This window comes from Poecilia mexicana, unplaced genomic scaffold, assembly GCF_051168715.1.
Source record: "Poecilia mexicana isolate PSO_F unplaced genomic scaffold, ASM5116871v1 scaffold_4, whole genome shotgun sequence".
In the NCBI taxonomy this organism is placed as follows: domain Eukaryota; kingdom Metazoa; phylum Chordata; class Actinopteri; order Cyprinodontiformes; family Poeciliidae; genus Poecilia; species Poecilia mexicana.
In genome coordinates this window covers 25,537,795-25,563,809 of record NW_028263373.1, presented here as the reverse complement: position 1 = coordinate 25,563,809, position 26,015 = coordinate 25,537,795, and the positions used below count along the sequence as shown (strand labels likewise).

The following is a 26,015-nucleotide window of genomic DNA, read 5'->3' as shown; positions in this document are numbered from 1 at the left end:
TGTCCTAGTAGTAGTTGAAATGTTGATTCTGGATTGGTTTGCCGACTGGTATATAAAAGTTCATTTTACAAAGAAAACAGATTTTATAGTCCAACTAATTTTAAAATGTCTTAGATATTTTAGGGATTTGATATGATAAACATAATTTGTAGTAGTAGTTACTTTCTGATATAAGTTTTGCTTATTTTCGCGAGAAGAAATTATATTCATGGCCTCTATAGTAGAGATAGGTGTGGTTTTGGATTAAATGTTTAATCGACCTGCCATACAGAGCAGTTTCGTCGCCGTTGTTACGTCAATCCGCGTTTCCCCATCAGATACGGTTCCCCCTGAGTTTTCTTGCCGCTCCGCACCCTTTATTAGAAATGGCTACGCCCAGTGAAACTATCGCTCAGTGGAAAACGACAATTATAATTAGTTCATCCCTCCAGGTAATGAGAATTATTTAACAGCTTTTCTTTCTTTTTGACAAAATATATGTGTAAATTTTTGGAATAACAAGCTCTGTAGCTAACCTAAGCTAGCACCTGAGTGAAATGTCAGCGCTCGTGGGCATAGTGTTCAGTAAGTTAAGTAGTCTCAATTATTAATTTTTGAAAAATGTTTCAATAGAACCATGACACCTGCAGGACGCTCAGCGCACAGCAGCACAGAATAAGGTTTTCTGACAGCGTCGAAGCCGGGGCCTTCATTTTCCCTCTTTCAGGTAAGCTAATAATCGGTTTTCCATCTCGTCTAAATATAATTATGAACCCTAAATCCACCATTCTGTTTCATTTTGATACGAATGTGCCTTCATAATGAATTTAAAAAAGCATTCAAGTCACAGATACAGTCCTTTCCTACATTTTTTATTGTACGATTTATGTTACTCCGAAATACTTTTATGTCATTTCGTTGTTGAACATAAAGCATTTTTCAATTTTTTTTACATTTTTAATTTTTTTGCAACCAAAGGGAAAGCTGATTTTGGTACTATTTTACCCCCTTTACTCTAATACTCATGAATAAAACCCAGTCCAGCCAATTAGTTGGCTGACCCAATTAGCAGATTGAGTCCAGCTGTATTCAAATTCCAGGTTAAATACAACTGTTCCCTAAAGGGCCCAATTGAGTTCTTAAGAATATTAGTGAATAAATGGCTTCATGAAGATTGTAAAACACCACACAGATCAGGGATAAAGTTGTTGGAAGGAGTTGCTTAAACTACAGTATCTGCAATGTACATATATGCCCAAAATATTTTAAGTATTAGGTATTAATTGATTATCAATTATTTTAAATAAAATGTTTTTTTTCTCCATAAATTCCTCTCCTTTTACATTGTTTCATTATGGTTTCAGAGATGTCATTCTCGTTTATCAGGTAACACATTTTTTTGCTTAAATGAAAATTATTTTAAATCTAAATCTGCTATGGATACAGAAATATTCAGGCTTACATGTTGGAGTCAAAGTGTTCTTAATGTAAATAGAGATCTGCTGGGTCTTTTAAAACATAAGCTTTAAATGAATAACCACCTGTACTAATACATATTGTTTTAATTCCTAGGTACTGCGTTCCTGCTGGTTGATCCTCAGGACCTCCCAGAGCCTCTGGATGAATCAGGATTAACTGAACGCATTGAAAAATTTGTGCAGGTCCACAGGAACTGCTTCGTACTTCTCTATTCTCCCTTTAATGGGGAGAAAGAACTGCAGGTTTTGACTGTGATTCAGCACAGGTATGTAGTGCGACTGCTTTCCCTCTCTTCAGACACAGTTAAGTGGCTGTGTGCTGTGTTCTACAGATTTTAAACATTCTTCCTCACTTATGTTCTTTCAGTTCCTTTTCCCATTTTTCTTTAATATGCATGGTGGATGTTTTCCTGCCTGCCATCAGCCCCTGGTATAGTGTTGAAATAACTCAATTTTTCCCTCATAGGCCTGATGAAATATCTAAGTTATTTTACTTATGTTGATTTTATCTCTGTCTTTTTTTCCACATCTCGCAAAGAAAAAACGGACCTGGATGGGAAAGTTTATTAAGAGAAAGAGAAAGTTTTCTCCCAAGTCAAGTGAATGATTTGACAAACAAAGGATGAAGAAACGGTGCTCAAGATGAGACCAAAGTCTTTGAAAACAGTGGAAAAATTGTTCCAAAGGAAAAAACTGACCCATACGGGAAAGTTTATTAAGAGAAAGAGAAAGTTTTCTCTGAAGTCAAAGCGATTCATTTGACCAACTAAACATCACAAAATGGTGCTCTGGATAACACCAAAGTCCTTGGGAACAATTTTTCCACTGTCCCAATGTAACAACTGACCTGGACAGGAAAGTTTGCTCAGTGGAAGAGATGACTTCCCCAAAGTTATATCTGAGCAGCTATTGGAATTTTAAAGCTAAGCATCGACAAAATTAAAATGTTCTGCTTGCAACCCGGCTGAAATTATGACTGTTAGGTTAATTGGTCTCTTTAAAATCTCCTAAGGTGAATAGAAAATACATTTCATGAGTAAAATATCAAAAATTAAACATCAGGACTGCACAGTGGCACCATTGGAAGCACTGTTGCCTTGCAGCAAGCAAGTCCTGGGTTTGATTTCCGGCCCAGGCTCTTTCTGCATGGGGTTAACATGTTCTCCCTGTGCATGTGTGGGTTCTCTCTGGGTACTCCAGCTTCCTCCCACAGTCCAAAAAGATTTTGTGTGTGTTAGATAATGGATGAATGATGGAAGAATACTTAAATTTGTGTATAATAATATTAATAATAATAACGATAGCTATTATTATTATTATTATTATTATTAATAATAATAATTCGAGGCACCATGACAGACGTTAGAAGTGAGGAACGGGAGTCTTGAACAGAGCCACTGAAATTGTTTTCCAAAGTTGTTTTCTTCAGTTTATTCGTGGCTTCCACTTGTTGGAGTCGAGCTAATTCGTCTGTGAATGTAACACACCTGGTTGGGGCTCATAGACGGCGGTATTTAGAAAATGTTAGGAATAGCTAACTTAGAAACCGATCCATACCTCCCCATGATGTTTTGATCAAGTTACTGACTTTGCCTGAATTCACAGCATATGACTTGTATCACTACATTCCCTGAATGTGGAAATACATTTTTATCTTGAAGACGCTGTGGCAGGACAGATTGAACGTCTGCTCACTGAGTTTGTGTCAATCTGACAAAAAAAAAAAAAGAAAATTATGAGTCGAACATCAGACAAAGAGACGGGGACGTTTATCCGCTGTGACCTGGTTAATTTGTTACTTATTAATGAAAACAGCACTCCTCTAATATCTCACTACATGACTATACATCTCCGCTTTTATGTCAGCTAAACTCTCTTCTCTGCCAGTATTTTAAGCTTTTTGAATTCCCTTCCATCAAATTCAGTTTCCATTAAAGTAACTGTAATCTCACAGTTACTTTAATGGAAACTGAACAAAGTAATTTGACAACAAGGCTCTAAATGTCACTTTGTCATATTTTATAATATAAATTACTGGTTTGTGTGAGCAGGAAGTGTGTCATATGCTCATCATAAAACCTTAGTTTATTGTCACTTTTAAAAGCAGGCAAGATTTAATGTTCTGAAATTCAAAGATTTTTATTTTTTTTTTTTTAGATTTTTAGAGAAATTAACTTTGATGAAGTAGATGTACAGCAGATTCTCATACCTTAACATAGAAGTCTACTTGACTTCTTTTCTTGTTTCTAAAGATGTTTCAATTCTCATCCCTGGGATAATCAGGCAACGACAGAGGTGGGTAGAGTACACAAAAATTGTACTCAAGTCAGAGTAGCACTTCTTCAACATATATTTACTCAAGTAAAAGTAAAAAGTAGCCATCCAATAAATTACTCAAATAAGAGTAAAATAGTACTGGGTAAAAATTAGTGAATAACTGATCAAATTATCAGTCATTTAATATTTAGAAATTACATCATCAGATGGACCAAAATATAAAGCTAGGTGGAAATGTTGGTATTTACAGGACGAAAATGACAATAGTTCATATAACTAACAAAAAATGTAAAAAATCAGGCAAAATAATCAAATCAGTTTCTTTCAATAAAAAAACGTATGAAACATTAACAACAAACTGCAGGTGTGTTTCTGAGTCTGGTAAATTTTTGGTTAAAACATGTTTGTTTGTCATTCAGTGGGTTAAGAATCCAGAAAGAGTAGATACTTCATAATCAAATTACTCAAGTAAAAGTAAAAAGTACAGCATCGTAAAAGTAATTTTTTTTCAAAAACATTACTCAAGTAAATGTAGCTAGTTAATACTCAACTAGCTACATTTGAATAGATGGCAGTGAATCGTGTGTTGTAATTGCCCCATTAGTGACTCTAATGGTCCTGTTAGTGTGATGGTAAAGATTACAATTTGTACCTCAACTCATCAACTTTCCCCTTCTTGTAATTCCAGAAACTTTAAGATAACCTTTTCTTTACATTTTCAGATTTATCGGCAGCAATCTGAAGATCCTTCCTGTACGAAATGGTGCACAAATAGCCAAAGGAATGCTCACAATCGCCAAGGTAAGTTGCTATTCAGGAAAACAAGTGATTTGTGCTGCTGTTCACTCACAGCATTTAAAATAAAGACAAACCTGATTGTCTGCAGGCCACCAGTAAGCCACATGCTGATAAAATCCGAGAGCGCATGTCTCTGGCCCGGGCTCACATCATTGAGACCAGTCCTGTGTGGGAAATGCTCAGAGACATTTTATAAAGCCCAGCAGGTGACCCAGTTTGCTTTATTTAGTATGACACAAGTTAACACACAGTCCCTGCTGATGACACAAACTGTACTTTTGAAAATAATTTCAGCAAAGATAAAATGATCACTTTACAGCACTGCATTCTTTACCTGATCCATCAAACAAACCGAAATAAAATACATAAAACGTTCCCAGTGCTGTCTCAGTGTGGTTTCCCCTGCTTTTCCTCTGTGATCTCATCTATTCGGACTACAAGGCTTTCCATTAAGTCAAATGTCACCAAAGCACTCTGCAGCACCTAAGAGACAAGAGAACCATCAATGTTTGCTGAGCTTTCTCCAACATAGTCATCAACTAGAAAGAGAAAAATCTCTACCTGATACTGGACTTCTGGAGACATATGGGTGACTTTGTCGTGCTTTACTGTTATGGCTTTTAACAGTCTGGTAGACCGAGCATGCTCTTTGGCTTCTGCAGGACAAACAGCATGAATAGAAATAAAATGTGAAGTTAAACTGTTTCACAGATCAGCAGCTCATTTGTACCTTTCACTCTTAGCTTTTGTTCCTCCTTCAGCACTTTCATCTCGGCAGAGTAATATGCTCTCGACATGCTGATGCACACTCTCAGCATTTTTAGGTATTCATCTTTGATCCTACATATTTCTTCCCATACATCAGCCTAAAGGTGACAAAAGTCAGCAGCTTTTTAGACTGGCCAGGCAGACCAGCAGAAGGAATTTGGTAAATTAAACTGACTTACGTCACTCTTCATTTCTTTGTCTCTCATAAGCAGACAGCGCAGAAGATTCAGGCTCTCCATTATTCTGAATAAACAGACAGAACACTGATAGCAATACTGATACTTTTTACGATTTTGGTTTGATATATCCTCAAGTTTCTGATGTTTAGGTGTTTTTGATTGTTTTTTTTCCTCCTTTGGATTGTTTATTGGTGTGTACAAAATACTTTATGAAAAAACTAAAATGACAAGCAAAAACAGAATAAATTTGTGTGCATTTTTTCTTAAATAAATAAATTCCCCAAAAAATCATAGTTTGAGAGGTAGGTTTGAGAAACTACAGTACAAAAATGAAATAAAACTTCAAGATGGAATCTGAAATTAAAGTATTGATTTGATACTGATTCTGAATCTTACTTTCAGACATATTGCAAAGGCTAAAATGAATAACAGTGCATTGACAGCTTAGCCTTAATTACTGGAATATTTTGGCCAAAGTGTTTCAGTGAGTTAGGTCACTGGATTGTGTTTGGAAATATGACTCACTTGTCCATGTTGGTGAGTAAATCCGTCTCTGCAGCTTGTGGTAAACTGAGCACCAGCTCAAGCAGTGGCAGAAGCTCCGTTCCCAAGAACCACTTATTGGCTTCACCCTGCAGGAGCGTTATGACAGATTCATCTCATTCATACAGAGTTATCAGATCAAAGCTAGCATCAGCCATGAAGATGTTGATCAGATTAGGTCTTTATATATGTCTGTGTTGAAAATACAAAAAGAATTTGAAGAATACATTTTCTCTTATTTGAACTGTATTGTTCTATATGAACCCCAGAAATATCTTCTTTTTTTTGTCACCTCAAACTAATTTTAGGTTAATATTCACTAAATGACCACCAAATGAAGCTGGGTTGGTTAATGCTTTCAGAATCAGAAGAACGCAGAATGAACTGACCCATCATGTGAAGTCACAGTTATGATCTGGGATTACTTCAGGTCAGTTTTAGGTTAGTAATGTGTTAATTCTCTACACAGCTTGTCTTGTGAATATATTGTATGTTCTGAGATATAACTTTAGTAAGTGACAAGAAGCTACCTTATTCTCACCTTTATAGACGATTGAATTTGACTCCTGATGTTGTTCACTATGTAACCTTCAACACCTGCATGGTGGCTTGTTTTTAACATGCACCTGCAAAAGAGGGATTGATAAGAAATGGTGTTTGTGTAGAATAAACATCAGACATTGGAAAAAAACAGCAGTCTGAGGTATTCATCAAGTATAATATGCACAGTTATTAATCTACAAATGCAAAAAGACATTTTCACTTAAATTCTCACCTGAAAAATTTATGCTTTGCCTCAGCATCCAATTTGTTAATGAAAAGTTGGAACACCTTCAGTCCCGATTCTCTCTGGAGAAACATGAAACTGTTTTTAAAAAATCACCAAAATATTGCTCTTCACATTGATCTGACATTTGTTCTGATATTATGTACTTACCAAATGTTGAATTGGACAGTCGGTGAGAACTTGTCGCAGGTTCTGTGAATTTCAGAACAGCAGATTTAGATTATTGAAACTCGTTTTTTAGAAATAATCATGTAAGTAAATCTGTTCTCCATTAAATAAGAAATTAAATCGAAATGACACATGAATAAGTTGTTCATCTGATCAAATCATTAAAACACATCACGCCATCATCCGTCCGTTTCTTCACTCCATGAGGCTGTCGTAACGCTTATTAAAGTCTCTGCTGACCCGGCACACTTCTCTTCACTTAGGTCAGTGGTGCCCAAAAAGTCGGTCCTCCAGGGCCGGCATCCTGCATGTGTTAGTTCTCTTCCTGGTGGTAGCAACAACCTTCTCAGCATGTCAATGTTCTTCTTAGGGCTTCTAATGATCCATCATTTGATCCAGGTCTGTTCAACCAGAAAGAGAACTAAAACATGCAGGATGCCGGCCCTTCAGGACAGACTCTGGACACCACTGACTTAGGTCCTCCATTCAACACAAACATAACAGCTTTGTAGTGCATCTTACCTGTGGTGCACTATAGAAGCTTTCCAGATCTAGTAGACCTACTGGAAGGCTGTTATCTTCCACTTTCTCCAAGCTTTTAGCAAATAGTGCCTATGGCAAAACGATTAAAAAAAAAAAAAAATTCAATATGATGCCTTCTTTTACAGGGGATTTTCTGTGATTTATTTTCATACCAGTCCTTTGAGCAAATGTGATTCCTTTTTCCTGTCAGAAACGCAAAACACAGAGACCTTTAGGCAAACATCTTTCTTTTGTTTTAAAGGCAAAAAAAGAAGTTAACCTTTAATTTACTGATAGCTTACCTACTGAGGAGTTGATTGATGTGCTCCATGTTGCACTGAAGAATAAATACAGGACTAAAACAGATGGAAGAGTGCAAGTTGTATAACACATTTATTATAAAGGTGAACAAACACACTACAGGGCTAAATGACTATTCTCTCACCTGAACACGACTGGAAATGTGTCCATGGCTATGAGCTGGACAAAAAGCAGATAGGCCACGCATGCAGTCGACTCCTTGGACAGGTCAGTATCCATCGTGGTGAATTTCCTCAGAGAACTGAAGAACAGAAGGCCTGGAAGATTCTCTTTGATTGCAGGCAGGATGACCTGTAATGCATAAAAAGAAATCTGGGCATATAAAAAGGAGATATCCCTTGATAAATATTTGAAACTATTTCTTGATTTAGTACCATTATCTCTACTGCAAAGAGCCACAAAGTTGATTTTCTGTCTCGGTTCAGTTCAGCTTCCAGCAAAGGTTCTTTTAAACTCAGCATGCAGCTGGAAACAAAAACACCAATCAGGTCATCTGTTCTGGTAACGTCATCTAGAAAAACAAGGTCTGTGATTAAAAGAGAGGCCGTTTTCTGCCAAATTGCTCTTAAAAAATAAAATAAAATCTAAACCAACAAGATCCAGAAATAGACAGCATGTTTACACAAGGCTCTTCCAGTAAAGTATGCAGGTTTTTTTTTACTTGGGTGTGTGCACAAGAAAAGCACTGGAACAGAAACATACAACTTAAGAATCTCAGCCTTCAGCTCGTCATCTTCTGGTGTCGGGTTACAGTTTTCATCCTTCTTCTTCACCCCATCTATAAAAGGCCTGGTGAACGTCACCAGGGCGATGCAGCAGCGACACAAACCGTGCTCATCATCCTCCTCCTGCTGCTGGGTGTAAGGTACAGGCAGCCGGGACAGCTGCTTGTGAAGGGCCGAAAGAGCCAAACCCACACCGACTGCTTGGTTCTCATCCAGCTGCAGCAGAACTTAAAAAATTAAAGACTTTTATGTATTTAACTTAACTGAATTTTGTCCAACATTGATATCCACTTATCAACTGTAGGGGGAGCCAAATACCATGTTTTGTGAAACTTTGTGTCTATGTTTAAGCCTTAGATTAAACCTTACATGCTTCCAAAAACTGCCTTGCAACTAGTGATTTTTACTTTAACAGAACCTTTTATACTAGAGAGACTTATAAGTGTGTTTTTCACTGCTGTATTGATGGTGAATGTGACATGTAAAAGCTTTAACAAAGTAGCTTTACATACCTGTTTGAAGGTGAGGAAGAAGGACGAGAATGGTTTCAGAAATGGCGCCTGGATCCATGTCTTCAATTAATTCAAGGAAGCTCTCCAGGAGGGTTCTAGAGCTGCACGTCTACAAAGCAGAGCATATCTGAAGTGTCCTGAATTCAACCTCGGTATGTCATTTCTTATTTTGTTGGGGGGTTTTATTAACTGACAGGATTTCAAAGGAAATTATTGTCAGTGTGTTTTTTGGACAGTTCCAAAAGGTTTACTTTAGAAGCCAAAGTAAAGAGAAAAACGCCACAAAGGATGTTTTCTATCAAAAGCCGGTCTGTAGTGCCATAAGTTGGTGTCAGATGAATAAATTGGGCTTCTGATGGGGTCTTAGAATGCCTTAAAGGTCCTTCATTAACCTGAAGATCTTAAACATCATTTGACCACATTTTAAAATTTGAACAGCCATCTTTTCCTCCAGCATCTGTTTTTTTTTCCTTTGTGAAATTGATTGTCAATGTGTTCCATATTATGTTTTTCTGAATAAATGATTAGCATTTCTTTACACTGTGACAAAACTACAAGGCTGAGGGTGAAAGGACAGCACACAGGCTGAATTCTGCTGTAGAATCTGGTTTATTTTTGTTTTCTTAGGGAGGTGAAATCAAAATCCTCTTCTTATTCTGTCCACTATCTGCTTCTTTGTGAGCTTTAGGTAAAAAAAAAAAAATCAGGGATTTTAACTGCTGACTGAAACTCACCATGATGAAATATAATATACAGGGTAAAAGGCTTGGAGCTTAGATAGAGTTAGGTTTATTATAAAAACTTAGTGTAAATATGCATCTCTCCAAGATTAATTTTTTCTGACATCAAAGAATTTAATCACTTTTTAATTTTGAGACATTATTTAAAGGGCCTTATGGAATCGTGGCCTTGTAAAAATGAGTCCAACTAATACTTTCCCTTTTTTTCCCCACAAACCTTCTCTGTTTTTTAGGAGATATGGACTGAAGATGCATTTCTGGTACCCACCTTGGTCAGTTGTGTGATGGCAGCCTGGCAGTGGTCATGACTCTTCTTATTCCTAACTAGTTCATCTACAAGAGGTGCCAACAGACCACAGCCCATGGACTTCACAATCCCCTGTGGGTGGGTGAGAAAGCAAACCTTTATTTACTACAGTGGTGTCCCTTCATAACAAAGTACATTTTATAAGTACAGGTTGGCCCTAACAGTAAAATTTTATGTGGACTGATCTCTTCTTGAAGGAAGGTTCAAGAAAATAATTTTATCAGAAATCTGTTTTGAGGCCCCCAAGGTCAATAATTTCTAGAGTCACTGTAGGTCCAAACATATTTAGGATTCCTTTATTTTTCTACCATAAATTACTAAATATCATGCTTAAAAGTGCTACACCATACAGTTACAATTAAAAAAAATCAACAAGGACTGACTTAGGAGAAATGTTTTAAGAAATATAAACGTTTCTTCTTTTTGTGGCCAAAAACCTCACCCTACGTCTCAAGCGAATGCTTCTCATTACATATTCAATCATTTCAGCTCTTGAATACAGTTAACCTACAAATGAGACAATGGTAAAAACTGTTTCTCACAGTAGGCTACACACAACTGCATGAAGTGTGGCCAGATGGGATAACCAAGGGCACTTAGAGGAGCACCATGCTGATGGGTGTTAGCAGTGGAGCGAGAAATCTGACTGAATATCTGCTTGTTTCCCTCCACACCTTTGGGTCAAAAGGTCAACAACCGCCAAGTAACTGCTGCATCTTAATGTTTAACATAGCTGGATGTGCTTTTAGTGCTGTTAGACAGATTAACACAGTCAATCTGCCATCACTTCATATGTGTAGGGTGTGAATACAGTACCGGGACCCTCAGTCTGCCTCCTACAGTATTAGTGAGGTCACCTGGTTTTTCTCATCCTGGATAAATTTCAGCAGTTGTTGGCCATCACCCCCACTGAGACAGGCAGCGCCGACATCCCTGATCTGCTGGTAGTCCTCCGGCTTCAAATATTCTTCTGGAGTCTCGCGCTGAATAAATAGATATCATGTATGTGCTATGAGAAAATATTTTCCACACAGATTTATTCCGATTTGTACTTTTAGCATTTTACAAGGATGTAAAGACTAGGTCTTTACATCCTTGTGGTCACCTTGTCTTTGAAGAAGTGTTTTATCCAGCCTCACAGGAGGATTTTTCATCATAAACAGCCTGTTTATGGTCATACCATCATCTCAGTTGGATTTATGTCTAAACTAGAGGTGTGCCGATCGATTGGCCGCCGATCATAATCGGCCGATTTCCGTGAAAAAGTTTATGATCGGTGATCGCCGATCACGGTCTCTTGTTGCCGATCTCACAAACCGATCACCTGAATCTCATTTCGCAGCCTGCTTGTGCAGCTGGTCTCCTCTTTCCTTCACTCTGTGCAAACGCACAGCAACAAATCCTAAACGATGTGGAACTATAACGCACTGAGTGAATGGGGAAGTTTGCGTGTGGCGGCGGAAAATTGAAGCACGTGGGGTGAAGCACGTCAAAATGCATCAACACGACGAATCTAATATGGCATAAAAACAATGCCATACTTGACAGAGTTCCCATTTATACGATACATCCTTATGATACATCCTGTATCATAAGCATTGGCTTATGATAGCCGAGGTGCATTGGCTATCATAAGCCAATGCACCTCCTCTTGACCCTAATGTCAAAAGGAGGTGATGTTTCTGATGGGTGCCTGAGGTATTCTTATCATATATCAAATTGTGTGACTTATTACCATTTGAGCCTTGTTGCATTGGCTTGTGCACGAGTGTCAAACACCACGTCCACTTTTAAGGTGACCAGCAAGCCAAGGTATTGGAATTTCATGATCTTTAGTAGCCCCAGTCCATCAATCTTGATTGTACCATTTTTCTGGGGGTGACATTCAAAGTGTTCTGACCCGGTGATGTTCAATTTTAGGTAATTTCTGGTTGTTCCAGGTCTGCGTTGATCTTTAAGTGCCCGCAGGTCTTGGTCGAACAGTGCAACATCATCAGCTTAGAGAAGGGTCCAGGACAAGGGTGGGAAACTCCAGTCCTCATGGGCCTTGTGGGCACGTCTAAATGTTGCCGGGCAACTTTTAGATGTGTCTGCTTTAACACACCCAAGTCAAATAATGAAGCCAGTAGCAGGACTCTGGAGATCTTGGTCTCACTGAGGAGGTCATTTGGCTGTTTCAGTGAAGTGTGCTGGTTCAAGGAGACATCTAAGAGTTGCAGGACACCAGCCCTCAAGGACTGAGATTGCCTGATCCCTGGTCTAAGGTGTGTCTGTTGCACATCCACCTTCGCCATGTTGGTGCAAAAGATGAATAACAGCAGGGTGAGAGCAGATCCCTGATGAATGCCAACCCTAATGTCAAAGGAGATGATATTCCTGATGGATAATGGACCATGTCTTTGATGTCTCAGTACCAAAGGCAGTACAAATTCTTCTGGGACTCTGTGGTTCATAATGCTCCCCAGGACAGTTGGGACTGAAATCCTGTTGAGATAATAGGCTGCCCTTAAACAGGCTGTTCATACTCAGCCGTTCTGTCATGTGTGACTGAATTAAAATCAGCCACTCAAAACAAATGTGAAAACCACATTTTGTACTTTGTCCAATCTTAGCATTTCTTCCATGATCCGGAACATGTAGATGTGGCAAAAAAAAACAACAACAACAACAAAAAAAAACCAGACTTTACCTTCATAGTTATAAGACTGAGCCAAGAAATCGTGGAAACAAATTTGTGTTACTTTTGGTATCTAATTTAGTAAAGCAGGTACTATTTTAAAATCTCTTCTCACAATGGTATCATAAGTCAATGCATTGTCGATAGAAACGTGATTACCTCAGCTCAGTTGTGTCGTGGTGGACTTACCCATCTCTGGATGATCTCATGCACTTTATCTTCATTCATCATCAGTGTTTCCTCCGCCCTCAGAGCCAATCCTGTTATCAATACGTCCACAGCAGATGTAGTGCATGTAGTGGTGGTATCTAAATGATCAAATAAATAGCTCTCCTGGTGTCTCAAGGGAGAGAAAAAGATTCAGTGTGTGAGGAACCGAAACATAAACCTCTTATCTCCCTTTGTGCTTCACAGCTAATAGGATTAAAGCAGGACACAGAAAGACGTGGCGCTGACTTGAACCATCGAGTTGACTAGCACTCGGTCGTGGAAAATATAATAACGTAGGAACTGCCCCTCTAATATTTCTAAACGTTAAAATAAACGTTCAAAGTGACCATGTTGTAAACTGACAAATTCTGCTCTAAGGTGATCTCGCAAAAGTACTTAGGTAGTTTCCTGTTGTGTAGGTGGTGATGTGGCGCTTCATGCTTACCTTCATATTCTGTGACTGAAATAGATGTTAGTTGACATTTACATGTTATTTTAAGATGATGTGTAAAATATATAGCCTTGAACAGTTTATAAGTATTTTTGTTCCTTTCTATGAACAATGTTTCTGCTTCTGTTTTTTATTTGTAAAACCTGTCTATGTTAAATGAGATCATCCCAAGCTGATGACAAAAATATCAGCCCAGAATTGAGGCTACCTACACTTGACCTTTTGCATGTGGTTTTGTAGCTGTGACAAAATATGAAAGAAAAAGAAAATTAATAAAAACCATAGGAAAAAAAACAGGCACTTCTTAGAAGGTCGTTTAATTCTGAAGTGGAGGGGAAATGGCACATTGCTGTTCAAAGTTTTAAGTTCATTTGTGCTCAACTTTTTGAACTCTGATTCCAGTAAATAAAATCCACCTGCCTCCAAAAGTAACTTAATTAGTAAGTGGAGATGAAGTATGAGTAACTTAATCACTGTATGAATCCAGCAGTTCTGTGAAAACCTCAGAGGTTTGTTGGAGAACTTTGTGGTTTATATGCAGAAGACTTGAGATTTGGGCAAAGGTTCACCGTCCAGTAGGACAATGACCCGAAACACATGGCCACAGCCACAATGGAATGGTTTATAGATCAAAACATATATTTATGTAGATGTCTAATTAAATTATGAACAAAAATCGGAGTGGTGGAGGGGGCAAGACTTGAAATCTGATGTTCACAAATGGCCTCAGTCCAGTCTGACTGAGATTGAGATGTTTTACAAGTAAGAGACGGTGTGAGATGAGCAAACCTGCTTTTGAGACATACGGTATCTTAAAAGACTTCCAGTTGTAACTGTAATTGCAAGAAAGAGTTTCTGCAGTGCATATTGTCTTGAGGCACGAATCTGAGGAAGTACCCAGGAACATTTCTGCTGCTTTGAAAGTCTCAATGAGCTCAGTGGCAAGAAAGAATGAGGACAGACAACAAGGTGCTCTAATATCTAGTTGAAGTGTAATTGCTGCCAAAAGTGGATCATCAAAGTATTAAATTGGCGGTATTATTTGCTTTGCTTTACTGTTGATTTATAGCACAATCAAGCAACTATGTTACCTTCAGCTGTTCTAAAAATACCATATTTAAGTCAAATATGATTTAAAAGAAATTTGACTTTATATTTTAATGCCTCTGTCTCTTTAAGAAACTCCTGCTCTTTCTGAAACTCAGCCTTCAGGAAGTCGTCATGACATAGCTCCTCTATGAACCCTTTAACGTTTTTATCAGCTTTTCACTGAGAAGTAGCTCCTATATGAGCTCAGCAGATGCACAGTTCCACCAGATGTTTGCTAATTGCTGCTGACTAGTCTGAAGGAGCTGAGTGAAGGAGTTACAGAGGAAGGCTGCTCTGTAAGGCAGAAGCACAAAGGCTTGGTTTTGCACAGCTGAATGGTTGAAGATTAAAGGATTTCTAGATCACGAATGAAAGAATCAAGGCAACACTCCGGTTATGTTGTTGATGAGGGAATAACATTATAACATGAAGTAAGCCTAAAAAGAATAATAATTTCACATAACGCTGCCCCTTTAAGCAAAGGCTGTGAATACTAATGGAAATGTAATTTTGCAGATTTCTATTTTTAATACATTTGGAGAAAAAGCTCAAAATCTTTTTTCCACATTGTCATAAAGAGGAATTTATATGTAGAATTTAGAGAAAAGAGATTCATTTAACACAATTCGAAATCAGACTGGAACATAACAAAAATTGGAAAACGTGAATCTGTGAATACTTTCCGGATTCTCTGCAGCAGAAGAATAATCACTGACTTCCTGCTCCGTCGTGACAGCAACAGCAGCTCCAGTCCTGATTTGGGATGAATAGGTGGAGCAGCGTGTTTGAACGGTCGGATTTAGCCGACATCTGCCGTTCAGGTTTGCTCTCTGTATTGCCGTTTGATGAAAGCTTTGGACAAAAGCCACAGAGTAAATATAACACACACTGCCTCTTACTGCATGTTTGTCCAGCATTTTATTGTTCCTAATTGCAGGCTGATGAGATTTTGTTTTGACACCGCTCCTGGGAGCAGGAAATACTCAAATAAACAGCATCTGACATGAGCATGCACTCAAGCATTTACTTTAACTGCACTGAATCCCAATGATTACTTAATGATGGGCCATTGTTTTCAAATGCAGTTTAATTTAATGAGAGGAGGACGCCACAAAAAGCTTTTTATGGTTGCAGGAAAAGATACAAAATGGGTCTTTTGTCATTGCAACAAATATTAGATTTGTAATTGTGTTATTCCAATAGTTATTTTTGGCTACATATCTACAGGGAGACTAGCATTGATCCATTTCTAACTCAGGAGGGCACTGTTTATCTGGAGGAAAATGAGTGATTATTGACAATATTTTTATTTTAAATATTCAGTAATTCATCTTTCAAGGGCCTATTTTTATCTATATAATTAATTATTTATTTATTGCTTGTTTTAAATATTCTTATGCTCATATTTTTTACATAATGTTTTTTCATACATCTTTTAATATAAAAATATATTACAATGCTTGTATTACTAAGAAAACTGCTAGTAATTTTAATACAAACAATGTTCAACAGCAAGAATTAAAATTCCAACTATTATTATTGTTATTATTATTATTATTTTTGACTAATACTAAGCTGATATAAAATAAATATGAGAAACTGAATTAACTTTACTAACGATAAGAGAGTTAAACTAAAAGAAAATTATATCACTTTGGAATCCAGATAACTAAAGTTTATTGGGGGGAGATTTCTGCAACGTAATTCTCACTTTGGGAAAGGAATGATTAGATGGATGAATTTTTGAAATAAGTTACTGAAAAACCATAAAGTCATTGGTAAGAAAAAAAAATTAGGTCAACCCTAAAAATATATATATATTTTTTATATATATATATCTGTTCAAATATTATATTCAATCAATAGAAGTTTTCCTGGTTTTTCTCTCTGAACAAAAAGACAGAGGTTGTGGACACGTTGCGTCCTAACAGCTGGTGTTAACCACTATGACATCATTTCATACCATGCTGCAGCCATCTAACAGACAATGGTCTGAAGAAAGTTTAAGATGTTTGAGGATTTCCTGTGGATTAATGATAAATTCATGCTGGATTCTATGATGCTGACCTGACCGGGTCCTTCATTCCCAAACCATGACACATCCACCTCCGTGCTTCATAGTTAATTTGGGGTTCTTTCCATGTAATTCTGTATTTGGTTAATGCCAAACATGTCCTCTGTTCTGCTGTCCAAATCATTTAGTTTTTGATTTTTCTATTCAAAGAAACATTATTCTAGAAGTCCTGCTCTGTGTCTACGTTCTGTCTGGGCTTCCTGCTCTTTTTGTTGTTGTTTTGTTTTAGAAAGCAGAGGTTTCCTGATTACACCCTCCCATGAAAGTTCAACTTGTGCAGTTACTTCCTTAGCGACAGTAACAGCCTTCTGTAGATGGCATTTTAGGGTTTTGGAGACTCGAAGCATTTTGTGGTTTGCTCTCAGGGTGAGCTTCCTTGAACTTCCAGACCTGAACATGTTCGTAGTTATTCTGATGTTCTTCTCTTGTAGACTATTTTCCATACAGTAATAAAGCATCATAAAGCGTCTGGGTTTATCTCTGTATGTTTGTTCTTAGATCACGCTGATGAGGAAGACTGAGCAGATCGTTGCAGCTGGTAGAAAACTGTTGCAGTATTTATGGGTCAGTCTGGTGTACAAACAGGCAGCGGTCCTGTGAGAGCGCCGCTCCATTTTACCCTCTCCACGCCGCTTTTCCTTGGTGACCTCTTAGAAAGCAAGAGGTTTTAAGTGAACTCTTTATCCAGCTGGTTTCCTCTGGAGACCTCTGCTGACTGTCAGCCCAGAACCTGGTCAGCAGGAGCTGCCGTGGTCAGGGCCGCTCCCCTGGGGTCCTGCTGGAGGAACGCTGAGGAACACGAGTTTGATTTTCAGACTATTTCTTTTCAAACAACCCAGATTTGTCTTTGTGATTTCTACTTAAAGCTTAGAATTGAACTGAATTGCCTGATCCTCCTTTAGAGTTGTTACCTCAGTCTCTGCTGCTTTGCTTTGTTTCTGTATTTTTGCCAGTTTGGGAAACCAATTCATAGTTTGCTTCTCACAAATTCTCCAAACTGAGCTGCGGATCTCTGCTGCTCCTCAAGAGTCTCATTGGGATTTTTTGTGCTCTTTGATTAATTCCAACCTTATTTGACTAACACATTATGATTCTGTTCAATAAGGTTCTTTAACAAATCTCTGAGGATTCACAGAACAGTTAAACTGAGATTAAATTGCAGGACTCTAGTATTTTCCATATAGCTGGCTTCCTAAGGCAGTTAGCTGCACTAGATTTTATTTCAGAGATTTTTAATATGGAAAACCTCATATTATTTTCATTTCACTTAACAATTATATGCTATTTTGTGTTGGTCTATGATGTAAAATGTTCAGCTGAAACCAGGTACACTGTATTTAAAAAAACATAAAGCTGTTCTGTCTCTCTGTCTGACATTATTTGAAATCCAAGTATAATGAAAATATTTTTTTTCGTCCCAGAAGTTTCCATGCCTATCGTCAGTATTGGCTTTGAGCTGTATGACTTGGGTCAAACATTTTGGGGTTTCAATCTGACAAACGGGTCTCATCAGAAGGCAGAAACCATTTTACGGAGCTGCTACTATAAACTTTTGAATCTGAACAAAGTAATAACTTTCTGTCTTTTTATTTTGGAATTTAGCCAACAGTACTTATTTTGTTCAGTGTGACTGATGACGCTGTAACGTATTACATGCAGTCTTTGGAAAGACGTTCAAACACATTCAACTCTAAAGTTCTAAAAAGCTAAAACTGTTATTGGTCAACATACAGTACAAGTTTCAATCCCTGAAGGTCAGGTTTGGAATTATGATTTTTCTTGTCTGTAAGTTTTTCTCTTTCTCCCGCCAACGGGGCCGAGGTGGAAGCTGCAGGGACAGGTACCCCATTGAACTAAGAGAGCTAATGGAGGTGGAGGTCTCACCAGGGAGAATGTTGACCCCGGCCCCTTTTTGTAAAAGCTTTGCCCCCGTGGCAACCAGTCGCAGGGAGGGGCCGAACCGGAGCGGCCTGAATGTGTTTAGTGAACATCTGTTTGTACTCTGGCAAAAGCCTGCCGAGGTGATGTAGTGCAGCTCTTTCAACACGCTGCAAAGCCGCTTTATCTGCCGGTGTACTTTGAGCTGAAAGCTCCCAAGGTGACACAAAGGCTGGATGCTGCAGCATCCGTAGATCCGTGTTCCCTATAAGCGGACTCCGCCGCTTGCTTGCTGAACCTTTTGTAAATCGGGAATTGACTTCCCAACGTCAACTTGTTCCCAATCAATAGGCAGAGAGCAGACACCTCGCTAGACACAGATAACTGCTGCTCCCCGGCTGTATCTCCAGGCTGTAGAGACTGTCGCCCTGTCATAATCTGATCAATAAGCAGACGATGTCCCGGCTCACTCTGCTGTAACACACGCGGGCTCGGCTCCCACCCCAACAGCATGAGGGGGGTGGGAGGAGAAGTGGGTAGGGGAAACTGCCCAGCAACTCCCCAAGGTGGCTGAATCGGAGATGTTACATGTGAACTGGCTGTCAAAATGATTTAGTCATCCCCGTTTCTTGCCGGTGTTTAAAGATGCTGACACACTGTGTTTTGGGTACCAATGTCTTGTTGAAACTGATGGAGGCTTTTAGCTTTTCTCTTTTTTTTTTTTTTTCCCAGACTCCTTTTATCCATTTAAGTGTTCGCTCAAGTGTTAGGATTTCTATGTCACCTGCCACAGATGTCTCCTGGCACTTCCTGCCCACTCACAGCTTGCTGTCAGACCCTCTGATCTGCAGCCTGCCTTTACTTCTGTTGCTGCTTGGTCAATAGGTAGTAGATATCCCATTGGTAAACTTGATAACCCGTTTTCCCTCCAGTGGTGATTCAGCGTTTTTTCTGTGTTTATCTAGATGTGACTAGGAGAGTTGAAGTGTGTGTATCCGTATGCGTGTGTCCGCGTGTGTCCGCGTGTGTGCGTGTGTGTGCGTGTGTGTGCGTGTGTGCGCGTGTGTGTGCGTGTGTGTGTGTGTGTGTTTGTAGGCGGTTCAGAGTGAAGGTGGAATCCAGAGTAAAGGAGGCCAGATCAGATTCAACTGGAGCTCATTAAAGTTTCAGAGGAAGCCAGAGGGAGAATAGAGGGAGTCACTGCACTGCCAGGATCCATTTCCTTTGACTCTGACTTTGTCATTCTGGATCAATCCAGTGAGACGCAGCCCCGTTGTTGACTGGCCTGTCTCTAATGGAGTGATTGGCAACTTATTGGAACTTGATATAAAGAACAAGAGCAACTGGGTTGGCTTGGTGCTTTACAGGCTTCTCCTTTCATCTTACTGAACCTGAACTCTGCTGCTGCAGAACCAGGTGGTTCATGATGACTCAAGACAACTTCTGTGGAAATAGTGAATATTATTAGTAGTAGTAGTATTATTAGTTGTAGGACTAGTGTTATTAATATGTAAAAAAATATATTTTATTATTATGATTGCTATTAGTAGTAATAGAAATTGATATTTTTTATTATTTAAAATATGAATTATCATCATCATTATTATTACTAGTAATTCTAGTAGTAATGCTATTAGTAGTAGAAGTTATATTTTTATTGTGTTACAAAAATTGTATTATATTTAGTTGAATAGAATAATGTTATTGTTATTATGTTAACTTCATTATTAATGTAATCACTATTATTATTAATATTATTATTATTATTATTATTATCATCATCATTAATATCAGAAGTAGTGGTAATGGGAATATTGTTATTGTGTTAAAATTTTATTTTATTATTATTTGAAGTAGTTGAAGTATTATTAGTAATAATAATAAAAGTAGTAGCAGTATTTAATTTTTTTTTGTCATTATTCAGAATATACACCTTCTCAAAAGTTTTAGGTCTCAATTTTACGCATCATATTGTTTAGTTTTTAAATGTAACTTATTCATTTTTTCTTGCTGTCATTCAACACGTCCTTGATGTCAGATCCTTTTCATTCGTTGTGTTCCTCTCGTCTCTCTGTCAGCAGCCTCAGTCATATTGTTCACTGCTGGACATGAAATCGGCTGAAGAGGTTGTCCTTTTAAACCACAAAACTGTAATAACTTGAGTGAAATGAGTTTCATTTATTCACAATATTAATAATTGAAAGTCATCTCTGTCATGTTGTTTTATAGTTTGTTCTCTGTTTTATATTTGTAATCTCACACATGCTGCAACAGAAGACGATCGTTTACATGCAGGAGATGTTTTAGAACCTGTTCTGTAATCTCTCTTCCTCTTCTGCTTCTTCTTCTTCTTCTTGCCCAGCAGCTGTGGTCCAGCTCAGACACGTGGTTCTGTGGATCGGAGGTACTTACCGTCCACTCCTCAGTGCTTTGATCCTCCTGCAGTCTGACACATGACCATACCGACCCCTGGATGGGCATTAGAGCAGGCTTCAGCGGAGCCAACATCTGTGCCTCCCAGCACTGCCACTGCTCAAATCAGTCATTAAATCAGAACACAAAAAGTAACTTTACTTGAATGCCTCAGCATAAATATTTGATCATCGCTGAGAATAAATCTTTGCTGTTTTGTAGCATCTCCCCCGGCTGTGGGCTCCTCTTATAGATCTCTGTCTCTCTCTCTCTCTGCCGTTTAGATACAAGCACATGCTTGGCTTGGTCATTTGTGAAATGGATCTTATGAATTTTTTAGAAAGATTCATAGCTACAATCAGACCTGGTTAGGACTCTTTCACTGGGTTATATCTCACAGTGCCATATGTGCAAATCTCTTGTCCATTTTGCATAGATAATATAAGGCAGAAAGAGGTTTTTTGTGTTATTTTGACAGCGGCATTAAACTTTCCAGCATCTTAACCCATGTTCCTACATAAACGACATCTTGACTACACTGTACTGACTCGTGGTTTTTGTCCTGAGTCTGGTAGAGTCTAATATTGTTCTGTTTTTGACATGGGCTCATTTTAAAATCAAGATTAGGTCACAACCCTATTGTAAGTCAGAAGTGGAAAAAAGTGTGGAAAACTTAGGTTTGTTTAGAAAGTCAAATGAAATGTTACGTAAACGGTACATGAAGAAGACATTTCTCCTTTCACTGTCAGATCCCAGCTTGACCTCTTTCTAGTACAGATTTCTTTCAATCACTTCTTATTGAAGGAATAATTTGTCAAAGAGAAGCTAATACGCAGGTTTCCTTAGAGAAAAAGTATATTTAATCAGAAAGTAAAATCATTGCAATAAAATTTTAAAAATGAATCCTTTATTCTTTCATGAAGAATGCATCTTAGTTTCATCCAAAGCCTGTTTAATTTCTGAAATTCAATTCAATTATCTACATCTAGTCATATTCAATAAATTACGTTGTAATAAAGTTTCGTTTGTCAGATTAAAAGTAACTTGAATATAAATTCATATTTCTGATTTGAAAACTAGTTGCTTTATGTGTCTGATATAATATCCTAATTTTAAATTCCATGTTTTTATTAACTGAGTGGAAAATCATCATAACTAAAGGTGTTAAAACGTCAGGCTTTGTCTATTAAATGTGTTTCACTTGGTGATGGAGTTACTGAAGAACTTTTCAGTAATATTCTAATTTATTGAGTGGGTCTGCATATGAGATATTTTTTCCATGGTGTTTCTGTGCAGAACTAGAGAAACTTTGCTGTAAGTGGAGATGATAAAGGAAAACGTATACCTTCATATCAACACGTTTCCAGTTTGATTCTTTTTCCACCAGTTTATCCCACATACAGAAATAGAAAGTAACACTATAATCTAGAGTTACAGAACAACATTAATATGAAATATGCAATAAAATAAAATCAGTTTTATAAGAGGGGCAATTTCCTTCATTTTCACACCTTTACAGAACTCAACTTATTGTCTTAATGTCTTAGTCAGCTGGTTGAAAAACATAAAACAAAATAAGTGATATATATTTATTAATATAAATAAACTAAAACACTGTCTAAAAGATCTGGTGTCAAAATGATTCAAATGAAATATTTTAAAGTGTTTTTTTATATATTTTATCAAAGTTGTAGCTCCAGAAGGTTACTACATAGACTTTGTAGCATTATGCTTTATACTATGCATTAACTTTCTCATTTAACTAGGGCTGAAACGATTCCTCGAATGATTCGAGTACCTCGATTACTAAAATTCCTCGAGGAAAATTTACCTGCCTCGAAGCTTCGGTAATTTATGTTTTATTAGTTAGCGCACCGTGTTCCGGCTGGGACTTAATTTGCGTTGCGCGGAGCTCTCACTTCCGCCTCTGAGTTGTTGACAAAAGCTAAGTCTCAGCGGCATAAAGTCCAATCTTCAAGATTGGCCCGTGGGGATTTTATTGATTGATGATAATGCCCGACTTTTTATCGTTTTTGGGGAACCAATAAGCATCCTTAAAATGACTGGGGGAATGCCTGGAGTACGGCAGCATTTCTCCTCCGGGGCTGCTGGTTGAAAGCGAACGGCGGGAAGAGCGCTGAGGTGAGCGGATAGCCTGAACAGGGCGGGCGGCTGAGTAGCTGATGCTTACCGTGTAAATGTAGCTTTACCGACGAACCGCACAATAAATTTCATATCCCGGTCTGAAGAAACGGGTGGCGGAGCGCATCGTACATGGCTGGTAGATGAGTTTCTGAGTGTGACCAGTGAAGGTGTCGTAAATATCCCGTATTGCTTCCCCCCATGTTCGTCCCCCGGTCTAACGGTTCGTCAGTCCGCTGGTCTATTTCCTCCCCTCCACCCCATGTTCGTTCATTCGCCCTCTCCTCCCACTCCAGGCGGCATTTCCCGTATTTTCAAACCCAAAGCGTGACAGGTTAGGTGGCAAGGTGAGTTTAATTAATCTATTAAACTCACTGAAGATGAATACATAAACTAAAAGCTGGATTGTAGACATTTTTTGTAAGCATATTTGTGAGCCTGCCTCTTTGTTATTAAATTCAATATAATTTCAGATTTTTCTATAACTTTTCTTCTGGTTAACTTAGAAAGTGAGCTATTATTGTTACAGGTTAGTTTTCTAAACTACAAAAAAGCAACTGTTAGGGATGCTCAAATATGGAAAATTGGACTGATATTGATATCTGATAGTAACACCGGTATTATGCCAGATTTACCAATATTTCATTTTATAATTTTTTTATCCGATTACTCGATTAATCGTAAGAATAATCGATAGATTACTCGATTACTAAAATATTCGTTTACAACAGCCCTACATTTAACTATTGTCTTATTAAATATGTAATTCTCTAAATGCACTCAGAATCTAAGATATGTTCATTTCTTACTTTGCTTTTTCACTGTTGCCTTGTTGTGGCTGTTGTCATGGTGAAGACCACCTGCCTTAGAAACAGATTGTTTTCTTTAACTCAATCAGCGTTTGAACTTTAAATCTTAGTCCAGCTGTACGCTCTGCCTTATCAAACACACAGTGACGTGTGTTGCTCTGAATGCCTCTTGCATCCGACTCCTTTCCTCACCTCAAACTCCCATCCGCCTGTGAGAGAACAGGAACATCATCAGCTTGCTAAAAGGCTGCACTGCTCTCATACTTGTCACTTTTTTCCGTAGGATTTCTTCTCATCTGTCTTCTTTCGAACCCCAAAACGATTCAAGAAGCTCCAGTTATGGAGCCTTTTAACCTGAAGAGCCTTTTACTGTCACCTACAGGACTCATGTGTTATTAGAGATGGACTGAGAGAGAAGACAAAACCAGGCCAGCGATGTAAATGCAGAGTAGAATCGGCCCTGAGGGGGTGGAGGGGTGGAGGGTTTGGGGTGGAGCAGAGGGGTCTGCGACTGAGCGACGGTAGAGCAATAGTCTTTCTGGTTCCTGAGTGACGACTCACATCCAAATAGTGCAGTGATATGTGATGCTAAATGAAGCAGCTAAACACGTCTTTAAATGAGAGGACAACCTTACTGACTCTCCTGTCCCCTATTCCCCAAACCTGTACCCCTCCACCCCCTCTATAGCCCACCCCGTTCGCCCCCCTCTGACTGAACTCATGCTGTTCAGGGCCTCCGGACCCTCAGAACACAGAGCCCCGGCTAATGGAAAGCTTTCAAGGACGACGGCCAGAGGAAGATGTCAGCTCTCGTTTGGCCCAAACACCCTGAGACAAACTGTTCTAGGCAGGGCTAGAAAGTGAAAATAACACTGTCCACACCTATCACACACCCTCCAGTTGGTCGCTGTGAGTCTGCAGTGACATCCTCACAATACTTTTTGGTAAAGCCACTGGACAAGATATTAAAATGCTGGTTTTGGACTAACACTGGCAGTCAAAATAGAACTAGTGATAAGAATCCTTGCAAAAAAAAGGGGGGCAGTCAAAGTCAGCATTCACCGTACATTACCGTGTTTCTTCACTAAGGAAATTCAATAATGTTTATCTGTTTCTTTCATCAGTCAACTGCTTTACGGCATACTTTCACAACAAGTTTCTGTCAGGAAGAGATTCTCAGCAGAACCATAGAACTTGTGAAGATGCTGCTCTAAAAGCAAATATTGATACGTTTGGAGAAAAAAAGGGGAAACTTGCAAGCTAGAGAACATGATCCCAACTGTGAAGTATGAAGAAGGAACTGGTTGAACTTGACAAAATAGTGGAATATGTGGAAATATTAAGCAACAGCTCAATGGGCCAGAATTCTAGCAAACTTCTATTCATAGAAATTTGCTAGAACTTCTATGAAAAACGTGGAAAGAAACCCAACGTTTTTTGTGCCAAACCATTCAGTTAAAAGGGAAATGCTACCAAAATTCTGTGGAAATATTTGAAAAATCTGAAGATTAAATCTCATTCTGGCATTTGGGGAGGAAGGAATTTCTGTACCAACCAACGATCCAGATATTTACGGATCTTGACCTAACACTAAGTATTGAATGGTTCTGAGTCGAGTGTGAAATTGGACATGGTTTTCAGCATTTTTACAAATTAAAATCTAAGGAGTGTTGCATCCATTTTAATTCAGCTTCCCTGAGTCAATATTTTCTGTCAGCAAATTTTTGTTGCACCAGCAGCTGAATGTTTTTTTGTGTTTTGTCTACCAGCACATCTAAAGACTGAAATATTTGCCTATTCTAAGTGACACTGGCACTACATGACATGGCTTCAGCTGCAAAACCTGTACCAACGATTTCCTTCAGAGTTGTACTGAGAGTCTCTATGACAGACCAATAAGTGGAAGAAAATATTAAATGGGTGCTAATGTTCATTAAAACTAAACTGCTGCTGCAAATGATACTAAAACAAATAAAACTAAACTGTAGAATATTTTGCCCATGTGTTCTTTTCCTATCACTTGACAATGATATGTAACTTTGTGTTGTTGTAACCAATAGTGTAAAAAGTGGATATGGAGCAATATATGCAACCCATAGGGGCGCTTTGCAGAGGAGGAACAAGGATAAAGACGTGTTAATGATGAAAAAAGCTTTTGAAAGTGGTTGT

General features: G+C 38.3%; 2 protein-coding genes across 2 annotated transcripts; one reads left to right on the top strand and one right to left on the bottom strand.

Moving 5' to 3' along the window:
• Positions 1-303: 303 nt before the first annotated feature.
• On the top strand, positions 304-4,907 carry cunh1orf146 (chromosome unknown C1orf146 homolog). The gene is made up of 5 exons (XM_014990987.2): positions 304-431; positions 613-706; positions 1,552-1,723; positions 4,457-4,535; positions 4,621-4,907. Exons 1-5 carry the CDS (start codon positions 366-368, stop codon positions 4,726-4,728), a joined length of 519 nt encoding a protein of 172 aa, XP_014846473.1. The 5' UTR covers positions 304-365; the 3' UTR covers positions 4,729-4,907.
• LOC106920139 (glomulin-like) lies at positions 4,721-13,009 on the bottom strand. The gene is made up of 18 exons (XM_014990986.2): positions 12,971-13,009; positions 10,962-11,087; positions 10,066-10,176; positions 9,058-9,166; positions 8,523-8,772; positions 8,195-8,285; positions 7,945-8,111; positions 7,802-7,855; positions 7,673-7,703; positions 7,500-7,589; positions 6,960-7,001; positions 6,798-6,871; positions 6,564-6,648; positions 6,005-6,111; positions 5,480-5,543; positions 5,263-5,398; positions 5,094-5,188; positions 4,721-5,015 (listed from the first exon to the last, which is right to left on the bottom strand). Exons 1-18 carry the CDS (start codon positions 13,007-13,009, stop codon positions 4,920-4,922), a joined length of 1,767 nt encoding a protein of 588 aa, XP_014846472.2. The 3' UTR covers positions 4,721-4,919.
• Positions 13,010-26,015: the final 13,006 nt, after the last annotated feature.

Bases quoted from the DNA above. Each gene is read 5' to 3' on its own strand.
- cunh1orf146 (XM_014990987.2), top strand. From the start codon at position 366: ATGGCTACGCCCAGTGAAACTATCGCTCAGTGGAAAACGACAATTATA. The intron at 432-612 runs GTAATGAGAATT...ATGTTTCAATAG, and splicing joins TAATTAGTTCATCCCTCCAG to AACCATGACACCTGCAGGAC. The intron at 4,536-4,620 runs GTAAGTTGCTAT...GATTGTCTGCAG, and splicing joins GAATGCTCACAATCGCCAAG to GCCACCAGTAAGCCACATGC.
- LOC106920139 (XM_014990986.2), bottom strand. From the start codon at position 13,009: ATGAATGAAGATAAAGTGCATGAGATCATCCAGAGATGG. The intron at 10,177-10,961 runs GTGACCTCACTA...ACCCACCCACAG, and splicing joins TCCAGGATGAGAAAAACCAG to GGGATTGTGAAGTCCATGGG. The intron at 6,872-6,959 runs GTAAGTACATAA...ATGTTTCTCCAG, and splicing joins ACTGTCCAATTCAACATTTG to AGAGAATCGGGACTGAAGGT.